Source organism: Acromyrmex echinatior, chromosome 1 (assembly GCF_024713525.1).
Source record: "Acromyrmex echinatior isolate Ae372 chromosome 1, ASM2471352v2, whole genome shotgun sequence".
In the NCBI taxonomy this organism is placed as follows: domain Eukaryota; kingdom Metazoa; phylum Arthropoda; class Insecta; order Hymenoptera; family Formicidae; genus Acromyrmex; species Acromyrmex echinatior.
The window spans coordinates 7,983,087-8,007,402 of record NC_141852.1 but is presented as its reverse complement, the minus strand read 5'-3'; the positions used below and the strand labels follow the sequence as shown (position 1 = coordinate 8,007,402).

General features: G+C 30.0%; 2 protein-coding genes across 4 annotated transcripts; one reads left to right on the top strand and one right to left on the bottom strand.

Moving 5' to 3' along the window:
• Positions 1 to 12,976: 12,976 nt before the first annotated feature.
• LOC105155043 (UPF0712 protein C7orf64-like protein) lies at positions 12,977 to 20,456 on the top strand. 2 transcript variants are annotated; one of them, XM_011070928.2, is made up of 6 exons: positions 12,977 to 13,132; positions 13,237 to 13,371; positions 16,093 to 16,283; positions 16,378 to 16,566; positions 18,381 to 18,872; positions 20,272 to 20,456. In XM_011070928.2, exons 2-6 carry the CDS (start codon positions 13,264 to 13,266, stop codon positions 20,366 to 20,368), a joined length of 1,077 nt encoding a protein of 358 aa, XP_011069230.1. In that variant the 5' UTR covers positions 12,977 to 13,132; positions 13,237 to 13,263; the 3' UTR covers positions 20,369 to 20,456. The 2 variants fall into 2 exon arrangements, with proteins under 2 accessions (XP_011069230.1, XP_011069231.1); XM_011070929.2 differs by having other exon boundaries at positions 13,033 to 13,145.
• Positions 20,374 to 23,844, bottom strand: LOC105155044 (uncharacterized). 2 transcript variants are annotated; one of them, XM_011070930.2, is made up of 5 exons: positions 23,694 to 23,844; positions 22,891 to 23,116; positions 22,612 to 22,779; positions 20,790 to 21,626; positions 20,374 to 20,700 (listed from the first exon to the last, which is right to left on the bottom strand). In XM_011070930.2, the coding sequence occupies exons 2-5, from the start codon at positions 23,077 to 23,079 to the stop codon at positions 20,524 to 20,526; spliced, it is 1,371 nt and encodes a 456-aa protein (XP_011069232.2). In that variant the 5' UTR covers positions 23,080 to 23,116; positions 23,694 to 23,844; the 3' UTR covers positions 20,374 to 20,523. The 2 variants fall into 2 exon arrangements, with proteins under 2 accessions (XP_011069232.2, XP_087261326.1); XM_087405200.1 differs by lacking the exon at positions 23,694 to 23,844 and adding an exon at positions 23,241 to 23,367.
• Between the last annotated feature and the right edge of the window lie 472 nt (positions 23,845 to 24,316).

Genomic DNA, 24,316 nt, shown 5'->3' with positions numbered 1-24,316 from the left:
ATCATGTGAAGGTGCATTTTCATGTTGATACTCGACGTTCATTGCCTGCGTTCGAAAATGTCGCTCGGATGCCACCGATGCTATGGATTCATCATCTGTGTCCTTGTTTAACATCTATGCCTATTTACATCAACGTAGATTAACTTTAATTTCGGTTCAATTTATTCTTTGTCTTTTTCTAATCTTTAGAACTAGAAAAAGACAAAGAGTAAGTTAAACCGAGATTAAATTTAATCTACATTGATGGAAATGGACATTAATGTTTTATTTATAGGACACTTGTGAGTGTATTCCGAACAGATTAACTTAGCTTATTTTTTAGATATTGGCAGTTCCGGAACTAAACCGAGAAATGTTCCGAACCCATCGATTTATGGCGTCGCAAGCGTTAGTTGCAACGCTCAAGTCAGTTCTTTTTCCCGATTTTCCTCTCTCTTTCTCTCTCTCTGTCTGTCTCTCTCTCTCTCTCTCTCTCTCTCTCTCTGTCTCTCTCTGTGAAGCAAAGACATATCTAAACCAGCAACCAAACAGAAGACTATTAGATTTAAGGATTAATTCACGCAATATTACATTAAGCTATCAATAAGGATAAGTTCTGTTTGTTTCATTAATTTTATTTTCTGTTATTTTCGTTCTAGCGATAATTTAATCAGTATTTCTTTCCTTAACGTCTACACTAGGAGGGGAGTACTGTAGTGTTGCAAGCGTTAGTTGCGGCGCTTGAATCAGTTCTTTTTTCTTTTCTCTCTCTCTCTCCCTTTCTCTGATGTCATAGCGTTTTGCGTGCGGATCTTTTGTAAGCCTCAGCGATAGATTTTAGTTAGCGCTCGATAAGATCAATCATCCCTTTATGTTCACTGCGAGATCGACATCGGTTACTGTTTATGTCATAAGGTATTATAGAATCTTTTAATTTCATATTTAAAATAATTATATAAAACTTAGCTAATGAAATGGCCGTCAAATAATATATCAATAAATTTTTTATTTAAATATAAAATGAATTATATTAATTATTACATCATAAAAACGACTGTTAATCTAAAAAACTGTACTACATTATTGTAAAAACTTATATTTTTATATTATTATTATTGTAACAATTAAAGAATTATAGTTTTGCAATCTTTGTGAAATATTACAAGCATATTACTGACATTTTGCAGGCATATTGTTAATTTACATGTCTGTAATATCTCTGGAATGTTACATTCTAATCTGCAATATTGCAACATTGCAACAATATTGTTTCAATCTTCTGTGTTGTATGGATACTACTACTACTCTTTTTCAATTATTTTTAATCATAACCGTTAGCGATCACTAGTGACCGACAGTTGTCGATAGTACAAAAAATTTTTGTTAACTTATCGAGGAAACGTCACGTGACTATCTCGGTAAATGTGACGATAAGAAACAAAAACCTCCCGAACAGTTAGAGCAAAGACTGAGGAAAAAACTGATAACAATGACATAATCTCAATAATACATAAAATATCTTCATTTACACACATATTTACATGTATATTCCAGAAAAGTTAATAGTAAATAAACAGACTAAAACTTGCTACAGATATAAATATCTATAAATTATGTCAAAATAACTAACGTATAAATAAAAATACATGCGTTAATAAAAGGGATTAAACAATTTAAATAATTGCATTTACTTGTTTTGTTTTATAGAAGACCTTTTTCTTTTTTCGTGTCAAAAATCGGTGTTTTCTTCACATTTTCTACAACATAGTATGACAATTTATTTATTTTAATTATTTTATTCATTATATTGTATTGGGTCGTCTAAAAAGTATCCGTGGTTTTTTGTCACTAGATGATGTTGATGGTCAACCCATCAATGACCCAATACATGTGAATACACGCTTGAAAAATATATCGTACTTGATGTAATTTGATGCACTGTGCAAGTAATCTTTCCCGAGTGAGGCACGCAGAGTACATTCTGGGAATTTTTGGGAACGTTGTTGGGAACGAGGAATAATGACAAAATGATGTTTACGAATGGATTTAAGCAAATCCTACCTTGAGGAATAGGTTTCCGAACGCAACCTAATTTTTTATTTTTCCCTAGATTTTTACAAAATTTTTTTTTTCAGAAATTTCTCGAAAATTTCTCACATTTTTTTCAAAAATTTCTCGGAAAATTTTATTACAAATTATACAGAAATTATTTTTTGACTTGGCAACCTTGCAGTACATGAAAATGTATTTTTAGCAAGTCTACTGGATGCACTCAGGGTGCGTTCGGGGAGACGTTATTCGTGCTATTTAGCGCTACTGGAGGTCGATTCTGTATATTCAATGTTGACCAATGAAATTATCAATATTCTAGTAAATTCGCTCACTTTTATAATTTTTACCTCATTTCAAGTACAGAATCGATTCCCTGTTCGTGGAGCTGCAGATAGCGCTAACAAACATGATCATGACGTCAGTGGTCTAGTTTCCACCAAGGAATCCAGATCAGAATGTAAAAACCAACCAACTACAGTCGAGTATTCCCCTGTTATAGTCGAGTGACAGGGGAATGCTCGATTGTAGTTGGTTAATTTTTATATTCTGATCCTCGATGGAAACTAGGCCACTAATGGTAGCGTGTTATGTCACAACTGCGCACTATCAACATTGTTCCTTCCGAGGTAGTGTATTGGTAGCATTAGCGTTTACAGATCCGATCTTAGCGTAACGTGGCTAGCATTTAACATTCGTCATAGTTTGATTAATGTTTGAGGGAATTCTGTTCTTAACCCAGCAAATAAGAATGGATTGAAATGGATTAAAATGGATTCAGATTTTCAGAAATATACATTCATGAATGTTAAAATAAATCTTTTTCAATCCTGAATGCATTTTTATTCATTTATATGAATTGCATAGAGCATATCTGTATGCCTTTCAATCCAAAAATAATATTAGCATTTTCTGTGCATCGTGAATACTATTCAATTCAGAATTGTGAATATGAAATGCAATTTTTCAATGTAATTGAATAAAAAAAGTTTTTATTTAAAAATGGACCATAAATGAAATGCTATTTAAATTATTTAAAATTATAAGTACGAAATTTTTCATTTTAATCCAATCAAGTTCAAAAAAATTGTAACGTAAAAATAATTGAGCTATGTTCTTTATTTATCTTTGATTAGAAGTAAAATGAATGATTGATGTGAACACTCTCAAACTAAGTCAAACACAACCCGAATATTAAGCTAATCATGGCGCGCGACATCGGCCAAGCAAGATTAGATTATCCGACACTTACCCAATGTTGTCTCATAGTAATATAAATTGTTTATATTTTATTATATCTGTTAAATGATGATATTTTTATTATATATGTATAATTTCGTTACTAGTTTAGCTGGTTGTACAGGGTGGGCCATCTATTGGTACGTTTTTAAAAATGCGATCAAATGAGCATACATTGATATTTTTTATTAATTTTTTTTTTGTTGTGAAGCTAAAAGTATCCGCGTCAAGAATGAAAAACGATTTCGTTCATGTGGCTCCCTCTACTGGCCTTACAGTATGCCATTCGGTCACCCCAATTATTAATGACATTTTGGACTACCTCGGCGCCAATTTCACTCAAAACAGTCGTAATATAATGTCATCCACTAACATCCCTTTCTCACGAACTTTCCTCACCAATTTGCGTATAGCTCCTTCGGTGGGTGCTCTATCACGACCCATATTTCTTTTCAAAATTCGTACAGTTTCGGCGACACAGCACTGACTTTGAAAATAAGTTTTTAAAATTTCAAAACGCTCTTCAAGAGAAAACATGTTGTTTCGTGCCGCGGACGGTATGACTAATAAACTGTCAAAATTTCGGGTCTGTAGCTCGTTCGGTGTTGCCATACGACGAAATTCAAAAACGTACCAATAGATGGCCCACCCTGTAATTGAAGTAGAGAATGAATAACACATTTACGAATTGAAGAAGTGATGTAGTGGATAACGTAGAAGATTCACATATAACCCAGAGATCCCAGGTCCTACTAAGATGCATTTTTTAATCAATTTGAAGTAATTAATTTTAGGTATAATTATTATAAATATCTTAGGAATAAAATTTGTAACCCTTAAAAATGATGATTTTTTTTTCAAATATTAAACTAGTATCAGCTGGGATTCAATCCATTTCAATCCATTCAATCCACTTTCATGGATTTAAAATTCGCATTAAAAAAGATTTAATCCATTTTAATCCATTCTCGTTTGCTGAGAAGTGCACCAAACTTTTCTCTCTTTAGAATTTTGTAGAGTAAACATTCAAGGACTTCGATTCTTTCCCTCGGAAATTTTCACAAACTGAGAAATGATCACCTTTTTACATTAATGCTTATAGTCTGTGCACAAATAACGACATAATTAAATCTTATGTATGTTTGCAAATAAATCTGACATAAAGACAAAATAATTTGAATTTTTGGAAGTTCTAAAAAAATAATCGAGGGAAAGAATCGAAGTCCTTGGGTGTACAGGGTTGGCCATATTCGACGGAAAGATCTGGCAACTTTTGACAGAGATGTTAGATCGAGTAACGACGTTTCCCATGATTGAAAAAAAAAACATCTTTCCGTCGAATATGGCCAACCCTGTACATAATGTGTGAATTTCAAATTTCATAGTGAATGCATCTCAATTTTAATCTTTGCAATTGATAGCTTGCACTACGCTGGAGTAAACATAATTCTTGCTTGTGTATCATCTTTAACTTTTCAAAGGTTCTACGAAGTTCAACTTGTGTATTTGATTTTATTACAATTTTGAAAGTCAGAGTAGTATCTTATTACTGACGATTTTTAATTCCCATGTACAGAAAAAAGTTACTATTGCGGCATAGCGTGGCAAAGTATTCCACTGTAGATGCTTAAGGTTCTTATTAGATATAGATGCTTCTTCTTAAATCGATAATGAATGCTCAAGGATTCTTTTATCTGATTAATTTACTCGGTGTAACTATTAATTTTTTGATCTAATTTACATTGTTCACTCCAGCCTAATGACAAGCCATCATAGAAATTGCAATTGAGATTGCGTTCTGTTATTCACTACAAAAAAATTAAAAATTTACATTACAAATACGTACTTTACAAAACCTTAAAAATTTAAATTACAGAAAAAAGTTTGATTGGTGATTGAAAACAGAATCCTCTATATTAACTTAATCTCGACGAGTATATCTCTTTGGTTAAACTCTACCAACGCTACGATAGAATCGTTCATGGAGCTTGCTATTGCGCTATTGACTCCACGAACAGCGTTGCTAGCATTTGCATCCATATTCGCGAATAGTGTCTCCCCGAATGCACTCTCAATACTACAACTGCTCACTGAGCGCTCAGTGAATTATTGCATCTGAGTGGCATATTCTATTAAATTTAATAATATAGACTAAACAGATACAAGAGCTTACTGAGCGGTCAACGAGCAGTTATAGTCACAGTATAAATATTGGGTCATCTAAAAAGTATCCGCGGTACTTTGTCACTAGATATATGACCATCAACACACATCTAGTGACAAAAAACCGCGGATACTTTTTAGATGACCCAATAAGAACAATAGTTTCACTCTGCGTCGGTATCTTTGACCTTTATGTCCTACAGTACCATGTTGAAAATTGCGCAAAACTGTTGCCCCTATTTTTGGAATAAGGGACTCCGCACAATAAAAGGAACAAGGAACAAAGAACAGAGAATAAGAATTTCAACCTATCAGAAATTGTGTATTCCACAATACATGATTTCTAATAGGTTAAAATTTTTATTCTCTGTTCCTTTTATTATGCAGAGCCCTTAACTAAGCCTTCCAACAAGCGACACAAATGACACAATGGATCATTACATTCTTGTTGTTTGCCAATATTAAATAAAGATGACATGACCACTGTGTCGCATCGTGTCGCTTGTTGGAAGGAACACTAAAACTACTATTCTTATCTATACCACCGACAAGATACTATGGCTGCGTTTGAAAACACTCACTGGTGTGCCACTAATACACGCCAGCCGTTCAGAAATACTCGTGTGTATTCGGTGTGCACTAGTGTAAGATCATTCGGAACCTCGAGAGAGTCACACCGAGTGCCACTAAACCACCCATGCGAAAAGCAAGGGGAGCCGGTGTGTTATGGCCGCAGCACAGACTTGCATAACGCATAATGCATAGTGCATAAGGGAATCGACAAATCGAAATTCGAAATTTGGAAGGAATGACTTATATTACTTTTTTTTTACAATCATATACCGCCATCGTTCTTCTTTATAATCATTCCATTGCCTTTCTTCACCGGTGAATTGTTTAGCTCGAAGTTAGGGTTAAATGTGAGCGGGGAGATGGAATTGAGATGACACACACGCCACACAGAAGCCGTTCGAGAACACTCACCACACAAAGGCACACGATACTCCCACTACTTCTCCACTGAAATCACCGAAGCACATCAATGAGCGATGTTTCCGAACGCAGCCTTTTAAAGACCGTCAAATTTTCGGCGGTATAAAAAAGTCCCGAGGGCCCAGAGGGATAATTGAAGAACGTTGACAATTATATCGACAATTGACATAAATTTGCTATTAATAATATAAATATTTGGCTCATGCATTATTAAATTCATGATTTTTAATTATATAAATGTTCCATAAATAAATACTTGTAATATTCTATAAACAATTGACAACAGAGAAAAATATCAGAGCGCTCCTCGTCTCGATCCTAGGCCTATTCTCTCCCTCCGAGTTGACAGACTTTCGCTCTGCCACTGAGCCACACAGCCCTCACGCTGTTTGTATCTCTGTTGTGTGTATATCTAATGAATTTCTTACAATCCAATATACAATACAATACAATATATTACAGAAAAATTACAATTTTTTTCTCTGCAGTTATTATCTCTGTTAATAATCAAATTTTGACGATAACATTGAAATCACAATTTTAAAGAAAAATCAAATATTATTTAGTTCTAAATGCATAAATACTATTCTACTAAATTACTAGTCTACTAAATTAATAAATCAAAAAATTAATATAATATTATCAGTTTTTAACTCTAACACCCGTATTCATAGTTCTTCCTTATTTTAAGGGTGGAAGAAGCCTTCATATATGAAGGATTCCTCGATTCTTCAAGGCCTCTTTGAGTCATAAACTGATCACAAATCTATTTTCCCGAAAGAAGGAATATTTTAGGGATTTTAGTAACCTGGAAAGCTGCATATCATAATATTGGGTCATCTAAAAAGTATCCGCGGTTTTTTGTCACTAGATGGTGTTGACCATCAATACCATCTAGTGACAAAAAACCGCGAATACTTTTTAGATGACCCAATATATGCAAACCTAATATCATGAATTATGAATAATAAAGATTATAAAGGCATTGTCGATTAAATAAAATCGTGATTAAGCATTTTACAACAATAATGGACAAAAATAAAACTAATAGCGAATTCGATTGGATGCACTAAGTATGCACTAATGCACATTAAAACCTCCATACATAAAATTACAACCGTACATACATAAAATAACATAAATATATGTTTAAATAAACATAAAAATCGATTAAAACGTGAAATACTCAATACATTTCATTCCATTATTAGGTAAAATATGTATTTCATAATTCAAAATATTTGCATTTTATTTTTCTACTAAAATTAAATCAGTGTACAACGGCTTTAATATGTATCAGTGCTTCCAGTCGAATTCGCCATAATGCTTATTATACGAAGGAGAAAATGCTTTTGGCACAGTTTATTTCCGAAAAAAAGCTATCGAAAATAATTGTCGATGCGATTGATCTAAATTAAAAGCTATCGAAAGTAAAAAGATATAACAAAATAAATTTGAAGGTTTGCTTGGTTATGAAAACCTTGGTTACTGCATCTCCTCTTCAAGGAAACTCGTAACTTCCTTTGAGAAAAGGAAATTAATAAAGCTTCTTGATCAAGGAAAGTTTATGAAACGTGAAATGAGGAATAATAAATCCTCATTCTTCAAGGAAGGACTATGAATACGGATATTAATCATTTCAATATTCTCAAGGACGCGAACTTCCGTAAGGATGTCGGCTTTAATAATATCTCATCGGTGCCTATACTGTGTCATAGTACAGAATGTGCTGTGTGACTAAAGAACGGACTATGTAAAGTCATTAGATTAACAAAGTATCGCGAACTGCCGCCATTTTGGTTCCTTGACGCGCGATTATTCAAAACTTTAGCCTCTTTTGCTACGTTTTTGCAATAGGGAGTTTGCATAATTTTAAAAAAATATTGCATTTTATAATTTATATATATATTTATATATTTAAATGCAATCTTTAAATAATTTTTTAACACAAATTGTGCAAAAAAATAAATAATAAAGAATTGCATTATTTAAAATGCCAAAGACGTTCCAAATACGACCGAGCCTTCCCAAATGTGCTGTGACATTATACAACAATGAAACCACAATTATTTATTAAAAAATTAATTTATTTTTAAAATAAACAAAGGAAATATGTACAAAAAACTTTTTGTACTTTTGTGTAAAAGCACAACAATTAAAACATTGGAAAAATTGCTATTTTATATGCTTTAAGCTGAAAATGTGAGAAAAAAGTGTACATCGTGTTGATGAATCAGGAAAATGGAATTATTTTTGTTGTAAAGATCATTTCGATTATATAAAATATTATATATAATCAAATGTACGTATTATATAAAATATAACATTACAATCCGAAGCGCCACTACGGTCTAAGTATTAAGATGTTGAATTAATATATATATTATTCAAATGAATGAATTAATTTCAGAAATAATAATTACGTGTCGTAATCTTAAAAAAGTTTTTTAAGATTAATTTGGGGAATTTTGGGGGGATTATTACATTTCAGATTAATTGCGTTAATGTCGACAACCATATCGACACGTAATTATTATTTCTGAAATTAATTCATTCGTTTGAATAATATATATTAGTTCAACATCTTAATACTTAGACCGTAGTGGCGCTTCGGATTGTAATGTTATTTAATATAAACGGTCTTGTTTCCTATCTTATTGTTTATAAACGCGCGCTGAAATAATGCGTTACTCTCGATACATATCGGTTATTGCGAAAAATTATTGCTAAGGTCTCGGTAGTCTAAAGGCTCAGGACGCTCGCACGGAATGCAAGAGATCCGGGTTCGACTCCCGGCCGAGGCAATATTTTTTCGCAATAAGTTTATTACAGTTTTTTAAGATTAATTTGGGGAATTTTGGGGGGATTATTACATTTCAGATTAATTGCGTTAATGTCGACAACCATATCGACACGTAATTATTATTTCTGAAATTAATTCATTCGTTTGAATAATATATATATTAGTTCAACATCTTAATACTTAGACCGTAGTGGCGCTTCGGATTGTAATGTTATTTAATATAAACGGTCTTGTTTCCTATCTTATTGTTTATAAACGCGCGCTGAAATAATGCGTTACTCTCGATACATATCGGTTATTGCGAAAAATTATTGCTAAGGTCTCGGTAGTCTAAAGGCTCAGGACGCTCGCACGGAATGCAAGAGATCCGGGTTCGACTCCCGGCCGAGGCAATATTTTTTCGCAATAAGTTTATTACAGTTTTTTAAGATTAATTTGGGGAATTTTGGGGGGATTATTACATTTCAGATTAATTGCGTTAATGTCGACAACCATATCGACACGTAATTATTATTTCTGAAATTAATTCATTCGTTTGAATAATATATATATTAGTTCAACATCTTAATACTTAGACCGTAGTGGCGCTTCGGATTGTAATGTTATTTAATATAAACGGTCTTGTTTCCTATCTTATTGTTTATATAAAATATGTTTTTTATTCTTTTTAATTATAACAATTATAAAAATATTAATCATGTTCATGTAAAAATATCCAACATAATTTAAAATGTAAGCTAAAACATTGAATATCAAATATATAAAAGTATTTTGGGAATTTGTAAAATTATTTTACATCTAAAATTATTTTAAAATTATATTCCATGATTAAAAAAAATATATTTTCAATTTATAAATGCCATGTTTTAAATATTTATAATCTTAAATTAATAGAATTTATTAGAATAACTCGCTTTTTTAATTTTCAAACATTTTTTCGTTTACAAATGTTACATGAAATGATTAACTGGCAATGAATATTTTTTATAAAAGTTAAATATTAACTGATAAGTTGATAATGTATAAACTGTTCTTCTCTACTGATAATGTATAAACTGTTCTTTCTTCTTTATGTCTAATAATGTATGTTTCGACAACTGATTATCTAATTGTTTTACTTTGGCTTGTTTGATTACTTTATAAAATTAGAGTTGTCACCTAAATTTTCAGTCACAGATTCAAAATTTATCTTATCAATTGTAAATTTTTTTGAAGTTGTATTAGACTGATTTTCTCCAATAATATTTAATTCAATTGTGGAGATACAGACTCATATGTTCTATTAATTCATATTAAAAATGCTATACCATGCTTACATTCTCCTATAATTGAATTCTATTTATAGAAACTTAATTACTTGTACACATAACAATATATTTATATTATTACAAATATGTATTACTATATATATATATTATATATATATTATTAGGTGTTGGAATTAATTCGTAGCGTTTTTTAATGAAAGAATGTTATTTATTTCACATGAGCATTAAAAAATACATTAATGAAAGTACTTCCCATCACTTGTAAAACGCTACGAATTAATTCCAACACCTAATATATGTATATAATATAATATGTATATATATTATACGTATATAAATTTTTATCTTGAATTTATTTTTACTTTATATTTTTAAAGCAAATGACTTCTATAAAGATATTTAAACGACTATTTATTGAATTATTACTTTTATGAAATAAAAATTTAGTTGTTTTTTAAACTATTGCTCTCAAATATTTTAATCTTCTGATCATTCAGGCATTCACGTTGAACAATTTCTTTTTCTTCGTCGACAATACAGATTACAGTATAATCTTTTTGTCGAACTCTGTGTTCGGAACAGATTTTTCCTTTTACTGTACAAATAGAATTTTCCCATTTCACGCTAACATAATTATACTCTGCTATAGCAGAGAATCAGTGTACTTTTCTCTTGATGATCTATGATAGATGCATTAATTATGATATTTATTTATGCTACTTAGAATAAAATTGAAAAAAATTACCATTGTAATAATACAAATATATTTACAAAGTTGGTTTTATTCCTCGAACTTCTGGAGCATTATATCACTCATCACTAACAATATACTTCCAAACCATAAATACAGTTATTTGTGATAAATTCGTTAAATCGACTTTAATGAATTGTGGATCCAGTTGGTTTGACATTTTATTTTAATGTTCTTAATTTATGAAGAGATTTTTAAGAAGAGAATTTTAAGATTTCGCCTTTCAGCATAAGCAGACGGTTGCAGACGATTTATTAGTGTGACGTCGTGCACTTGTTAGCCAATCAAAATTGTTTTCTCAAATTTCAAATATTGGGTCATCTAAAAAGTATCCGCGGTTTTTTGTCACTAGATGTGTGTTGATGATTATATATCTAGTGACAAAATACCGCGGATACTTTTTAGATGACCCAATATTATTAAACTTTATTTTAGTTTTTTAGTACTTATCTATTGCTAAAATTATAAATTTTATACATAAATTTATAATAATATATATTTCCATAATAAACAAAAAAATGTATTATTTTTTCATGCAAACCCCCTATTTTCAACATAGCAACCGGAAATTTTTAATAATAACAAAATCACATTCTTCTTCTTCTTCCAGATCCTTGTATGAATTTCCGATCTTTTAACAGAATCAGGTTAGGATAGCACTTCGACGCCATTTTGGCTCCAAATACTAATTCAATGAATTTTCTCATCGCGGTACTTTGTTAAATGACTTTAGGACCTTGGATATCAGCCCTAGAGATAATCAGCTCTAGAGTCCTTAGAGTGCGATTACATGGAGGGCGATACAATAACTAATAATAATTAACTAGGCAACTAAAAGCATTTTTGGCCCGACCAGGTTTGCATCAACTTGGGTTAGAAAATGTTTCGCTATTGGTTGACATTACACGCTCTACCAATAGGAGAGCACGAAACATCATTACTTCAATCCAGATTAGTGCAAACTCGGTTGGGCCGAAAACGCTATAAGAAATCGCGTATCACGTACCGTCTATTTCTTTCGCTGATATTACATTACGGTTTGTGCGCGGTTTGCGGCACGGGCTAATAACAAACTCACATTATTATACACTGCTATGCACTTTTTAATGGAATTAATTGATTTAAATGCGATTATTAAGTAAATCTGTTAAAAAAATAAGAGTATCGATAAAGTGTGCATAAAAATAAGTTATTTTTTAAAAAATTTATACTGATGTGAGTTTGTCACTAGCTCATGTCGCAAATCGCATGCAAAATGTAATGTCGCGCTCCATGTATTGGGTCATCTAAAAAGTATCCGCGGTACTTTGTCACTAGATATATGACCAACACTCTAGTGACAAAAAACCGCGGATACTTTTTAGATGACCTAATAATATCAGCGAAAGAAATAGGCGGTACATGATACGGTTTTCTAGTTGCCTAGTTAGTTACTATTAGTTACTATATCGCGTTCCGCGTATCGCGCTCCATGTAATCGCATGTTTAGAACTACCATGCCTAGTTCACACTGGACGCGATGGACGACGCGTCGATAAACGACGAGCGATATCCAATAAAAGCTGTGATTTTGCTCACGTGACGACACAAAGCAAAGCTCTTATTGGATATCACTCGTCGCTCATCGCTTATCGCGTCCAGTGTGCAGTAGGCACCAGAGTTTGGTCATGTCCTAAAAATGGTGTACGTGTCTGAAATGTGTGTTTGCTCTCAATTGGTGATATGAATGTATGTGCATTCTCAATTGATACTGCCATTGTGGGGCACGCCAATCACAAGAGAGGCTGGAGGGATGGCCAGCTCTGGTAGTTCTAGGGACTGTAGTCAGCCTTAACGTTGATTGTATCATCGTGATTAAATCATGATTAATCGGAGTTGGTGAAAGAGGTTAATATTAGAGGTCTTTAATATTAATGTTAAATTGTGTTGAATGTCAATTTTTAATATTTTTAAAATTCTTTTATCTTTTGCTATCATTTTTATCGTTACAGAAAGTGACAAAGGAATATTGTTGTATTATGTCAGAGGAAAAGTATACAGTGGTACATATGCCGCATCATACGCAACAAAAATTATGTCAAAGTAGACCACTTTACAGACAAGGAAAAAAATTAACAGCAGTCAAGGTAGTATTGGAGACTTGTATCCTACAATAAAATCAAATTTTATTTTACTTATTTTTAATTAGGATTAATTTGCTGTTTGACAGAGATTAAGGAAATATAATATATCTAAATAATCGATTTGATAATGACATTGCAATTTTTTATGACGATAACGACAGTTAATTAAATGTTAAGATTGGAAATGTTACTTTTCAAAAGTGATGTTCCCAGCCTTAGTTTTCAACAGACTCTGCAAAGTACTTTCTATAAATCTTGGCTGCGTTCCGTTTCACGTATGATGCGCATGATGCATCATTTACCCTTGTTTAATATTCGGTAAATAACAAGGATAAATAATGTAACGTGCACATCATACATGAAACGGAACGCAGCCTTTGTTAGTAGGATATTAACATAATACAATTTGTTATTATAGAATATAATTAGGTTTTTTTTGCGTTGCTTGCAGGGATGGAAGTTACTTTTACTATTATTACTTTTTAAAACAACGATTTGATAATGACATTGCAATTTTTTATGACGATAACGACAGTTATCGTAATTAAATGTTAAGATTGGAAATGTTACTTTTCAAAAGTGATGTTCCCAACCTTAGTTTTCAGTTAGTTGTTATCGCCATAAAAAATTGTAATGTCATCATCAAATTGTTTTAAAAAATAACGGTAAAATAACTTTTCATCCCTGGTTTACATATTTTGTACTCAACATCTTTGCTTTCTTTCTTTTTGACGCTCAAGTATGTGTCTATTTCATTTTAAATGCAAAATTTTTTAAAATTTCAAGCGCGCATGCAAACAAATTTGTTGACTATAAAAACCAAAAAGAAATCAAAATTGCTGTTTCAATGAGTTAATAGTTACAAAATGGGACTGATAATACCAGGTTTCGCTAACAATCTACTGTCAAGTATCAAATTATGTTGGCAGACTTTGCTGCTGAAACATGAACTTGATGCTAATGTAATTGATGTAATCTACTGCAATATTCTGCTTAAATTTGTTAAACCAGTAGCATATTGTTAACATTTTGAGATATTTATCTATATTAATAACTACAGTTAGAACAATAATTATTTCCATCACATAAACTATTACTATTTAGGTTTATTTTTAAGGAAATGTGTATGTACATATATGTATTCTCAGATTTTCATAAATTTAAAATTTATTTACATTTATTTACATCTTAGTGATCAATTGTTCAAAATCAGAAGGAACAGTCTCAAATTTTAACTCTTTGTTCCTCTATAGCGCGTCTTTCAACTTAAACGTCTTACAATTTGTCTTTCTTTTAAATATCAAAATAATAAATGTAAAATAGTAAGCGTGAGATCTAATTTTTTACTGTGAAAAATGATGTGTGAAAAATTTTATAATTTTTTATTTTCAAACCTAGATGTTATTCATAAAATACTTTCAGTACAAAAGTATAATTTTTAAAAATAAAATATGATCTCGTAACTTGATGTAATATTTGTTGTGATCTCATATTATACATTAAATGTTATTAGTTATTTACAAATATAATACAGAGTGTCCGATAATTGTTCTGACGGAGTTTGTGGACATGTCAGAGTGGACTAAACTGAGACAGAAAATTCTTTACCATTTTGCAATTTTCATAATAGTTGACAGATATTAATTGCTAAAAATTGTCGAAAATTGGTTTTCAATAATTTTTTACTCAAATACTATTAACTTTACAAAAAACTGCAAGAGATAAAAATTGTTTATTTTTTTCTCATAGAAATCTATGATTTTTTTCAGAATTTTTTATCAACTTTTTAGTACTGCATTTTCTCAACATGAGAAAATATGATATTAAATAGTTCTGAAAAAATTCTAAAAAAAGAGCTCTATGAGAAGAAAATAAACAATTTTTATCTCTTGCAGTTTTTCTGTAAAGTTGATAGTATTTGAGTAAAAAATTATTGAAGACCAATTTTCGGCAATTTTTAGCAATTAATATCTTGTTAACTATTGTGAATATTGCAAAATGATAGAGGACTTTCCATCTCACTTTACTCCGCTCTACACGAACTCCGTCAGAACAATTATCGGACACCCTGTATAATATTGTTTGTGTGTTTTGTTAACGATTATTAAAAAAATGTTTATTAAAATTTAATTATGATAATTAATATTGAATTTTTTTAAATGTCCCTCTTTGTCTTAAAGAGTTGGTCACTTTAATATACATCCAATGTTGACTCGTTTTTGGCATTAGCATTTCATATTTAATTTAGCTTCAATTGTGTTATGATATATTTTTATTATCATTTACAATGAATATTTTCCAACAAGAGATGCAGATGACATAATATAACATTAGCAAAGCATTACTTTATTGTTTAACATTGGTATATATTGTAATAAAGATGAAATGATTCATTATAGTGATACATATTAGTTACATATTAGTAATACTGTCAATTCTTGCTGGAAAATCTAATTATGCCAGAAAAAAGCACACATTAATATTTCCAGCAATTATTCTTTGAAATTAATAATTAATACGAAGCATTGATGTTATATTTAATTTGTACATCTTATAACGATTTCAATTGCTTTAAATGTTTTTACTTAAAAAAAATTTTATAATTTTATTATATTCTAAATTATATTTTTACTTATCTTATTTTTACTTATCTTAATTTGAAGAGCCACATATAAAAAAACGATTGCTCGCATATTTCCTTAACAAATTAGCTCTGTGTAACAGGTTTACACAATTAATGATGAATCACAGCATTTGTTAATACATGGAGTACCACAACTGCAATTAGCACAAGAGGTGAGAAAACTCATTTATTCCTATGGAAATGTGAAAGCAATTCAGTTGGTAACTGAATATCCTTCAGAAGAATTTACAGAAACGTACCATGTACATTACACACGTATTCAGAGTGCGAGGTATATATTTTTGTTTTAAAAAAATGACATTTATTACACAAAAATCTACGAATTACAGAATAAAATCTAATTATTTAAATCATTTCTTCCACAGAATAGCAAAGCGTTTAATTGATAATAAAAATTTCTTCGGCGGATTTCTGCATGTTTGTTATGCTCCTGAATTAGAAACTTTAGACGAGACAAAATCAAAACTTATACAACGCCGTAAAGATGTAGCGACGCAAATAAAAAGAATTCAACAGGAGTTGATGAATCCAGGAGTAGATAAATTTATTCCAAGGTATGTCTAAATATTATTATTAATTCTCCGGCAATATTAAATTTTCACCCTTCGTCCTAAGTCTTCGAATTTCAGTGCACATTTCTATATTATTGCGAACTGTATAAAAGTCTGAAAAAATTCTTACATATTTGTATAATAAAAACTTTAACGAGTTCTTACTATTATAGAAATTAGATTATATTTTACTTATTTGTACAAATTTAAATTTATTTACTAGAATTCACAATAAAAAAATTTAAAGATTATCTAGAAAGCCAAACATGTTAATAGATTTTTGCCAAGTATCTATTAAAAATTTTGTTAGCAAAAATATAACAAAATCTTTGTTTTATGATCATTCAAACAATATATTTCATTCAAACAATTACAAAATGAAAGCTGTTGAAAATGTACAGATTTGTTGTAATTATCTTAATTCTTGTTTAATGCTTATTTAATACAAAGTTAATGCTAGCAATGTTCTGCTCAAGTATAGTATATGATTAATATTTTACTTGCTGGGTATTTCAAGATTGAGAAAAATCATTATTAATAATAGTTATAAGTGTTATGATTATTCGTTATTAATTTTTAAAAGTAACGCATTACCATATTTCTTGAAAAGTGATGATTCATTACTTTTTTGTAATATAAAAATTATAGTATTCAATAATCATTATTAATTGTAACAGTGTGATTATTGAAATTTAAAACTCTAAGTTATATACAGGGTTGGCCATATTCGACGGAAAGATGTTTTTTTTTTTTCAATCATGGGAAACGTCGATCTAACATCTCTGTCAAAAGTTACAGTATTGCCAGATCTTTCCGTCGAATATGGCCAACCCTGTATATATATATATATTAGGTGTTGGAATTAATTCGTAGCGTTTTTTAATGAAAGAATGTTATTTATTTCACATGAGCATTAAAAAATACATTAATGAAAGTACTTCCCATCACTTGTAAAACGCTACGAATTAATTCCAACACCTAATATATATATATATATATATATTTTTTTTTTTTTTCCTAAACAGCAAGCTGTTCTCTGTATACTGAACTTATCTAATAAATTTCTATAATTCTTTTTCTACTAACATTATTTTTATTTTTTAATATATGCTTTGTCTTTAAGAATTTAGATTGTGATTAACGAATACAGATTTTATTAAGAACTTTTATTAAATATGAAAATAATAAAGGATTAAAATAACAATAAAACTAACAGTTGAACACTAAAAAATATTACGGTTAAAGTTAGATGTTAGATTAATGCATGTATAAGGTGTATTCGGTAATGAACGCATAATCTTTCGTAGACAAATGGAACAGATTAAACTGAGTATCCTGTACTATTTTGCAATTTTCGCAATAGTTTCTGTTCGTTTGCACAAGTAATCGTTGTCTGCATAATGCCTTCAGGTTGTCCTAAATAAAATTATTATTGTTTTGGGCATATATCATGGAAACAAATCGAAATGGAATTCCAATCAAAATTATTCAATTGTTCTCTAGAGTTCTTATTGTATTGGGTCATTTAAAAAGTATCCGCGGTTTTTTCATTCAAAAATTGAACAAAAAACCGCGGATACTTTTTAAATGACCTAATATTTTCTAGGGAAACCGGAATAATTCCGATCGGAATTCATTCTGACATATTCCATGATAGATACCCTAATGTCTGCAACATAATGCCAATTGAAGGGAAACTTATGTTGCTAAGCACCTATTTTCTTTCTATACCAAGGAACATTTTGTTATCTGGGTACTTACATATTAGACACAATCTTAATGTTAAACAGATAGATATATTAAATATTTATTTGCAGAGAACAGTATCATAGAAAAAAGAAAACTCCTACTTTGCCCCTCACCGAGGAACGGATTAAATATTTCTATCCTGGAGAAACATTGTCTTCTATTTGTAATGGGATACTTCCAACCAGAGATCTACAACCTGTGTCCGAACCTCGTTTATCAATAAATTGGAAGAGTGGTTGTAATAGCAGCACCGTGTCTAGTGCAGAATCGTATCCAATGCCGTATCAATCGACTGAGGCATTGATGCAGACAGGGAGTCAACAAGCAAATAGAAATCTAGATTCAAATGTGCAAAAACAGAAAAATTACAGAGTACGCTGTATTGACAAAGTTAAAGTTGTTCGACCACGATTGATAGATACTAGAAATATCACGCGATTAAATTTCTCCGAGAAAACGAATGTATTCTGCAATGTAAAGAAAGTGGAAAGTAAAATCACAATCAAGTTAATGGAAAAGCCTAATAATGAAAAAAAGAAAATAGTCATAAAAAATCCAAGGTATAGATGCCTTTGCACGCATATACAGAAAATTTCAAAACGTTTTGCGACTTTGAAATGTAAGAGGGTTGCCACAAAATTAGAGAGCAGGAAATTATCAAGAAAATTGAAAAGGAAATTAGCCAGGGAAATTAGAAAAAAATTTTTGGCTTTAAAGAAGTTTAATATATATATAATACAACCAATTAAAAAGTAAATATGTACAATAATTAAAAAGTAATTAAAAGGTGCAACATTTTCTTTTCGATGAATTTCGGAATTAATGGATCAATTCTAAGCAGAATCGTAAAACTTGTAACGTGTTTTCGTAAAATTTATAAGAACTTATGACTAGTATTTTAATTTTATGCATATTTATCGTAGGACGTATGATTATTCGTAAATATTTAAAATTTCTTGTAGTAAATTTTATGGCTAGTAAGCTGTCTGTAAAAATATTGTATAAAGGTATAAGCACTTAAAAATTTTTACAAGAATATGTTACAAACCTTATGATTCGGCTTAGAATTTAGGCATAAAACTTACTCGTACAGAGGTTGAACGTAAATAATTAGATCCATAAGTATGAGTTTGAACACAAGAATTGACGTAACGCTTACTTAAATTTAAATTGTGACGTAAGCAACACATAAGCTTTGCGTTTCTTTTCAAGATAGATATTGGGTGCATTCCGAATTACACACAAAGCGCATGATGGATTGTTCTTCATCGAAAAATAAAATAATATCTCATGTGCTTCATGTATATTTCGGAACGCACTCTACATCGTGCACTTGATATGGATACTACGAGTATCTTTCTTTGAATTATCTTTATTTTGGCGATACATGCAAACATATACATGATATGCGTATTTATCATTTTGATGTGTATTGTATCAATTTAGATCATTCTTTAAGTATATTACTAAAATTAAGATAATTTAATAAAAAGTTAATACGCATATCAATTTTACTCGATGTAAAAGGGGTTATTAGAGGCTTAAATTTTGGAACTACTAACACAATTAAAAATGCAAGCAGTGTCAGTAACATGAATAGTAATTTACATTGCTATGTTAAATTGATCTCTTAACAAAATATTTAACGGTTTCCAAATCAGGAAATACATAAATTCAAAATATTATTGAAATCAAGGAAAATCATAAAATTTTGTTTGGAAATCAGGGAAAAGTTATGGAATTTTAAGATAAGGAATTTGTGACAACCCTGTGTAATGCAAACAAGCTTGTTGGTACATGAAGTTTAATGCAATTAAATAATTAAAATATAGTAAATCAATCTGTAAATTAACAAATACTTTTTGAAATATTCTGTATATCTTATACATTGCAAACTTCTTAGTTTGTGATATTTTAAACATATATACGATTCTAATTTACTTCAAATGTACTTTTCAGTGTAATATCTTTGATACAATCCAGCAAAGATCTTCAGTCTTCAATTCAAGCGGTAAAAACTCAAATTCGTACGATAATGCAGAAACATGATACTTAAATAAATACTGATATGAAATGTTTATTTAGATAATTTATTTTACAATTTATTTCGAAATGAGTGTATTAAACTATTTTATTAATAACAAGTTCACTTATTGTCACTTTTATTCTATTCTTAAGCATAAGATAAATCAGCTAATCTAAACACTTTAATCAAATGAGGACCGTGGAATTCGGATCCCATTGAGTTCCATTTCTAGTCTTCCTACTATACGTCTTAGATGGTGGCGTATTCTCCTGTGTTCCAATAGCAGTCTTGTTTTTCAACAATTGTTGCGATTTTTTTTGTATTTGATTGTTATTAGATCGATTGCCAAGAGGTATTCGATTCTAAAAAAATTATTAATTATTTGCAAATATATATATACATATATAATTTTGTATATACGTATATAGTACTATAATAGTGTATAAATTACCTCATATATTTCGATTTCCTGTTTGTTCTCAAGAGTAAAAATTTTTTCTTCATTAAGTTTAACATTTACTTTAGTGTTCTTTTTTTTTCCTTTTGTGTCTCCTTTTTTTCGAAAATCTGTCTTCATTGGCTTTAAAGAGGTACTAATCGTGGTATATTTATCAAACGTTATAATTATATCGTCTCTCGAAATTTTTTTCCGCAATAATTCTTTCTCATCCTTCTTACCTGATACGCTTTTCTCCGAAGATAATGAATCATGCCACAATTTAATCTTATCGTCATCTCTTGTCTTTGTATTAGATTCAATATTTTCACACTCATCCTGTTTTTCTGTCTCATTTTTGTCTTCTTCATTATCAATAGCAACTATCTGTTTGTCCGAGATCAACGATCTTCTCTTTTCACTAATATATTTCGGATTTCTAATAACTGTAATTTCCTTTTCACTTTTGGAGATATTTAAATCAGAATTATCCAGAGTTGTCCTAGATACTTCATCCTGTTCCTCTGTATCTAATGCTTTCAGATTTTCTGAAGCTGTATCGGATAATCGTGTTTCTGGGATATTAATTGGGATTGCTGTATCGATCTTCTGACAAGAATTTTTCGGATTGTAAATATCCACTTCGTAACTACCTTTATGACTCAAATTTTCTTGTGATCGTGCTTTTATCAACGCAAGAGATTTTGGCATTAAGATAGGAGTTCTGTCAAAATCTGCAGCTGGAGATCTAGGATCTAATCCCAAAATTATAAAGCGTTCCTTATCTATTGGCGTAATTATTTTTGAACTCTTTGCTACATTAACATTTGGTGTCGAATCCTGCACATCAATCTATAAAAATCCATATTATAAATTAAATTTTTTCTTTTTAAACAATGGACAAATAAAGTATGTTTATAAGATTTAAAACACTTTATTTGTATAAGATATGCATAAGATTCTTATTTTGCTTATTAAACATTATAGAAATCTTAGAATCTGAAAGGCCAATCATATATTAGGTGTTGGAATTAATTCGTAGCGTTTTTTAATGAAAGAATGTTATTTATTTCACATGAGCATTAAAAAATACATTAATGAAAGTACTTCCCATCACTTGTAAAACGCTACGAATTAATTCCAACACCTAATAGTATTTAAGAGTACTCAGTTTTTTTAAAGTTGAATTAAAAAAAAGAGATAAAAAAAATTTTTTAATCTATATAATAATGTACAATTAAATAGATAAAAGTTTTAATTATTTTATATAAAGATTATGCGTTTTGCGGGTTTTCTCCATGTTCAGATCCATTCTTGGGATGCCAACGTTTCGTGAACCTTGCAGTCCACTTCATCAGGGCGAGGAGCAGCTTGATACTGAGCTGTTGGCATTCCAAGAATAGATCCGGACACGGAGGAAACCCGCGAAACGCATAATCTTTATAGAAAGCACCCGTGGAAACCTCAAGAATATTTTAATTATTTTATTTTAATCTTTTTAAATAATCTTTTTATCTTTTAAATTATATATATATATATATATTTTATTAGTTTTGTAAGATGTCTTGAGAAATTCAATAATGTGTAAGTGTCAATAAGTGTAATTTTTAACGGTCATATCTTACAAAACTATAATGAAATATATTATTCTATTTAAAAAGATAAAACATTAAAAAAATAACTTAGAACACTTTTGTTTAAGTCATATAGATCTTGATAACTTAGTTATTTAAAAAAGATATCAGAATACATACATTTAAACAAAACATATTATAAATCCAATTATTCAATATATATAAGAAAAATTTGTAAAGGAGTTAAATATTAAATAACATACAAAATCTGACTGTTTATCGCTGTCCATCGATTTTGATATATAATGTTTTTTAGGTGTTAGTGGTGGCATCACTACATACATATCTGTTTCAAGATACTGTTTTTTCTGCAAATATTTTGACATGGTGCTTGGTGTCTTTTTATTTTCTCCACTTGAAATATATTTAATCTATTAAAATATTAAGTTATATATTAAATGTCGAAAAGAATATATAAATTAGAAAAACATATAAATAATTCATAAATTTTTTCTACAATCAAATTATTAATAAAATTTTACTTCAATAGGAGTTCTTCTAATTCCTGCTGAGACTGAACGTGGATCACCCAGCACTCTTTTTTCAGATAATATTGGTGTACATATGTTGTTATCTTCTATAGTTGCTTGTTGCACAACCATTTGATGTTCATTACATTCCTTTTGACTTTCGTTAGTATAAAATAACAATTTATTCGCATAATTGCCCATGATATTAATGATCACAACTAATTATTATAAAAAACTCCTGCAAATGAAAATCAAGGAGTATAAATGCAAAATTTCAGGTTATTTATATTTCATAAAGAGGTCATATAATTTTATTAAGAAAAAAACTTAAGAATATTCAATAAACTGTAGATATAACATACAATTTCAAGTTATTTTTCAAAATAATTATACAGAAACATGATATGTTAACTTAGTTCATACTGAACATTTGATATGTGTAACTACTATGTGTAACTACTATAAATACTAGTAACTTTCTATTAAATTATCTTAATTTCAGCAATGTATTTAAAGAATGACATACTAAATTGATATATGTGAATTGATATATATCACCAAAATGATCAATTAAATACATGTATATGTGTTTACACATATTATCAAATTTAAGACAATTCAATAGAAAGTTATTAGTTAGTACCCATATCAAATGCAATTAGGCTTAGATTAGCACGTAGAAACAATTTCTATCCTCGTTCTCAAAAATTGAACTTATTACATTGATTCTGTTAATAATTATTTTTCCTTATTGTGTTTACTACTTAATAAATAACGTAAGGCAATAATTATTTCAAATAAGCAGCAATACTTACGTAAACAGAACTCTCAAAACGTTAGACAACGTTAGATACACGCAAGACGATCATACGTTAGACCTACAGATCCTAGTAGCGGATTTTAAATCGTTGTTTACTTTCAAAATCAAAACTGACAAACGTTCAAATAGTACCAACCTATAAAACCAAAGATCGAAAACTCCCATATCTTTAAGCCCGGTCTACAACAGATTTTTAAGCCTTAAGCCATAAGAAACTTAAGCCATTGGACGAATCGCAATCGATTATTTTCCTCGCATTCGACTGTAATTGGTCAATTTCTTACGGCTTAAGGCTTAGGCCCAGTTGCACCAACTTTAATTTTAAGCAAGATTTAAAATTCTTTTTGTCCCTATCTCTTTTGGTTTTAAAACGAGATAGAGAGAGTTTTAAGTTTCCCTTAAAATCAAAATAGCATTGGTGCAACCGGGCCTAAAACATCTATTGTAGATCTAGATTAAAAGGCATTCTACAATGTGTTGCAAACAACTGTTGCCAGTTGAAACGTTTGTCGCGACAACCAATCAGAAGCATAAATAATATCATTAACGCTTCTAATTGATTGTCACGACATCAACGGGTGTTTGCAACGCATTGTAGAATGCCCTTAAAACTCCAGA

Bases quoted from the DNA above. Each gene is read 5' to 3' on its own strand.
- LOC105155043 (XM_011070928.2), top strand. From the start codon at position 13,264: ATGTCAGAGGAAAAGTATACAGTGGTACATATGCCGCATCATACGCAA. The intron at 16,567-18,380 runs GTATGTCTAAAT...ATTTATTTGCAG, and splicing joins GTAGATAAATTTATTCCAAG to AGAACAGTATCATAGAAAAA. The intron at 18,873-20,271 runs GTATAGATGCCT...TGTACTTTTCAG, and splicing joins ATAGTCATAAAAAATCCAAG to TGTAATATCTTTGATACAAT.
- LOC105155044 (XM_011070930.2), bottom strand. From the start codon at position 23,079: ATGGGCAATTATGCGAATAAATTGTTATTTTATACTAACGAAAGTCAA. The intron at 21,627-22,611 runs GTATGTTATTTA...GGATTTTTATAG, and splicing joins GCGATAAACAGTCAGATTTT to ATTGATGTGCAGGATTCGAC. The intron at 20,701-20,789 runs GTAATTTATACA...TAATTTTTTTAG, and splicing joins AGGAAATCGAAATATATGAG to AATCGAATACCTCTTGGCAA.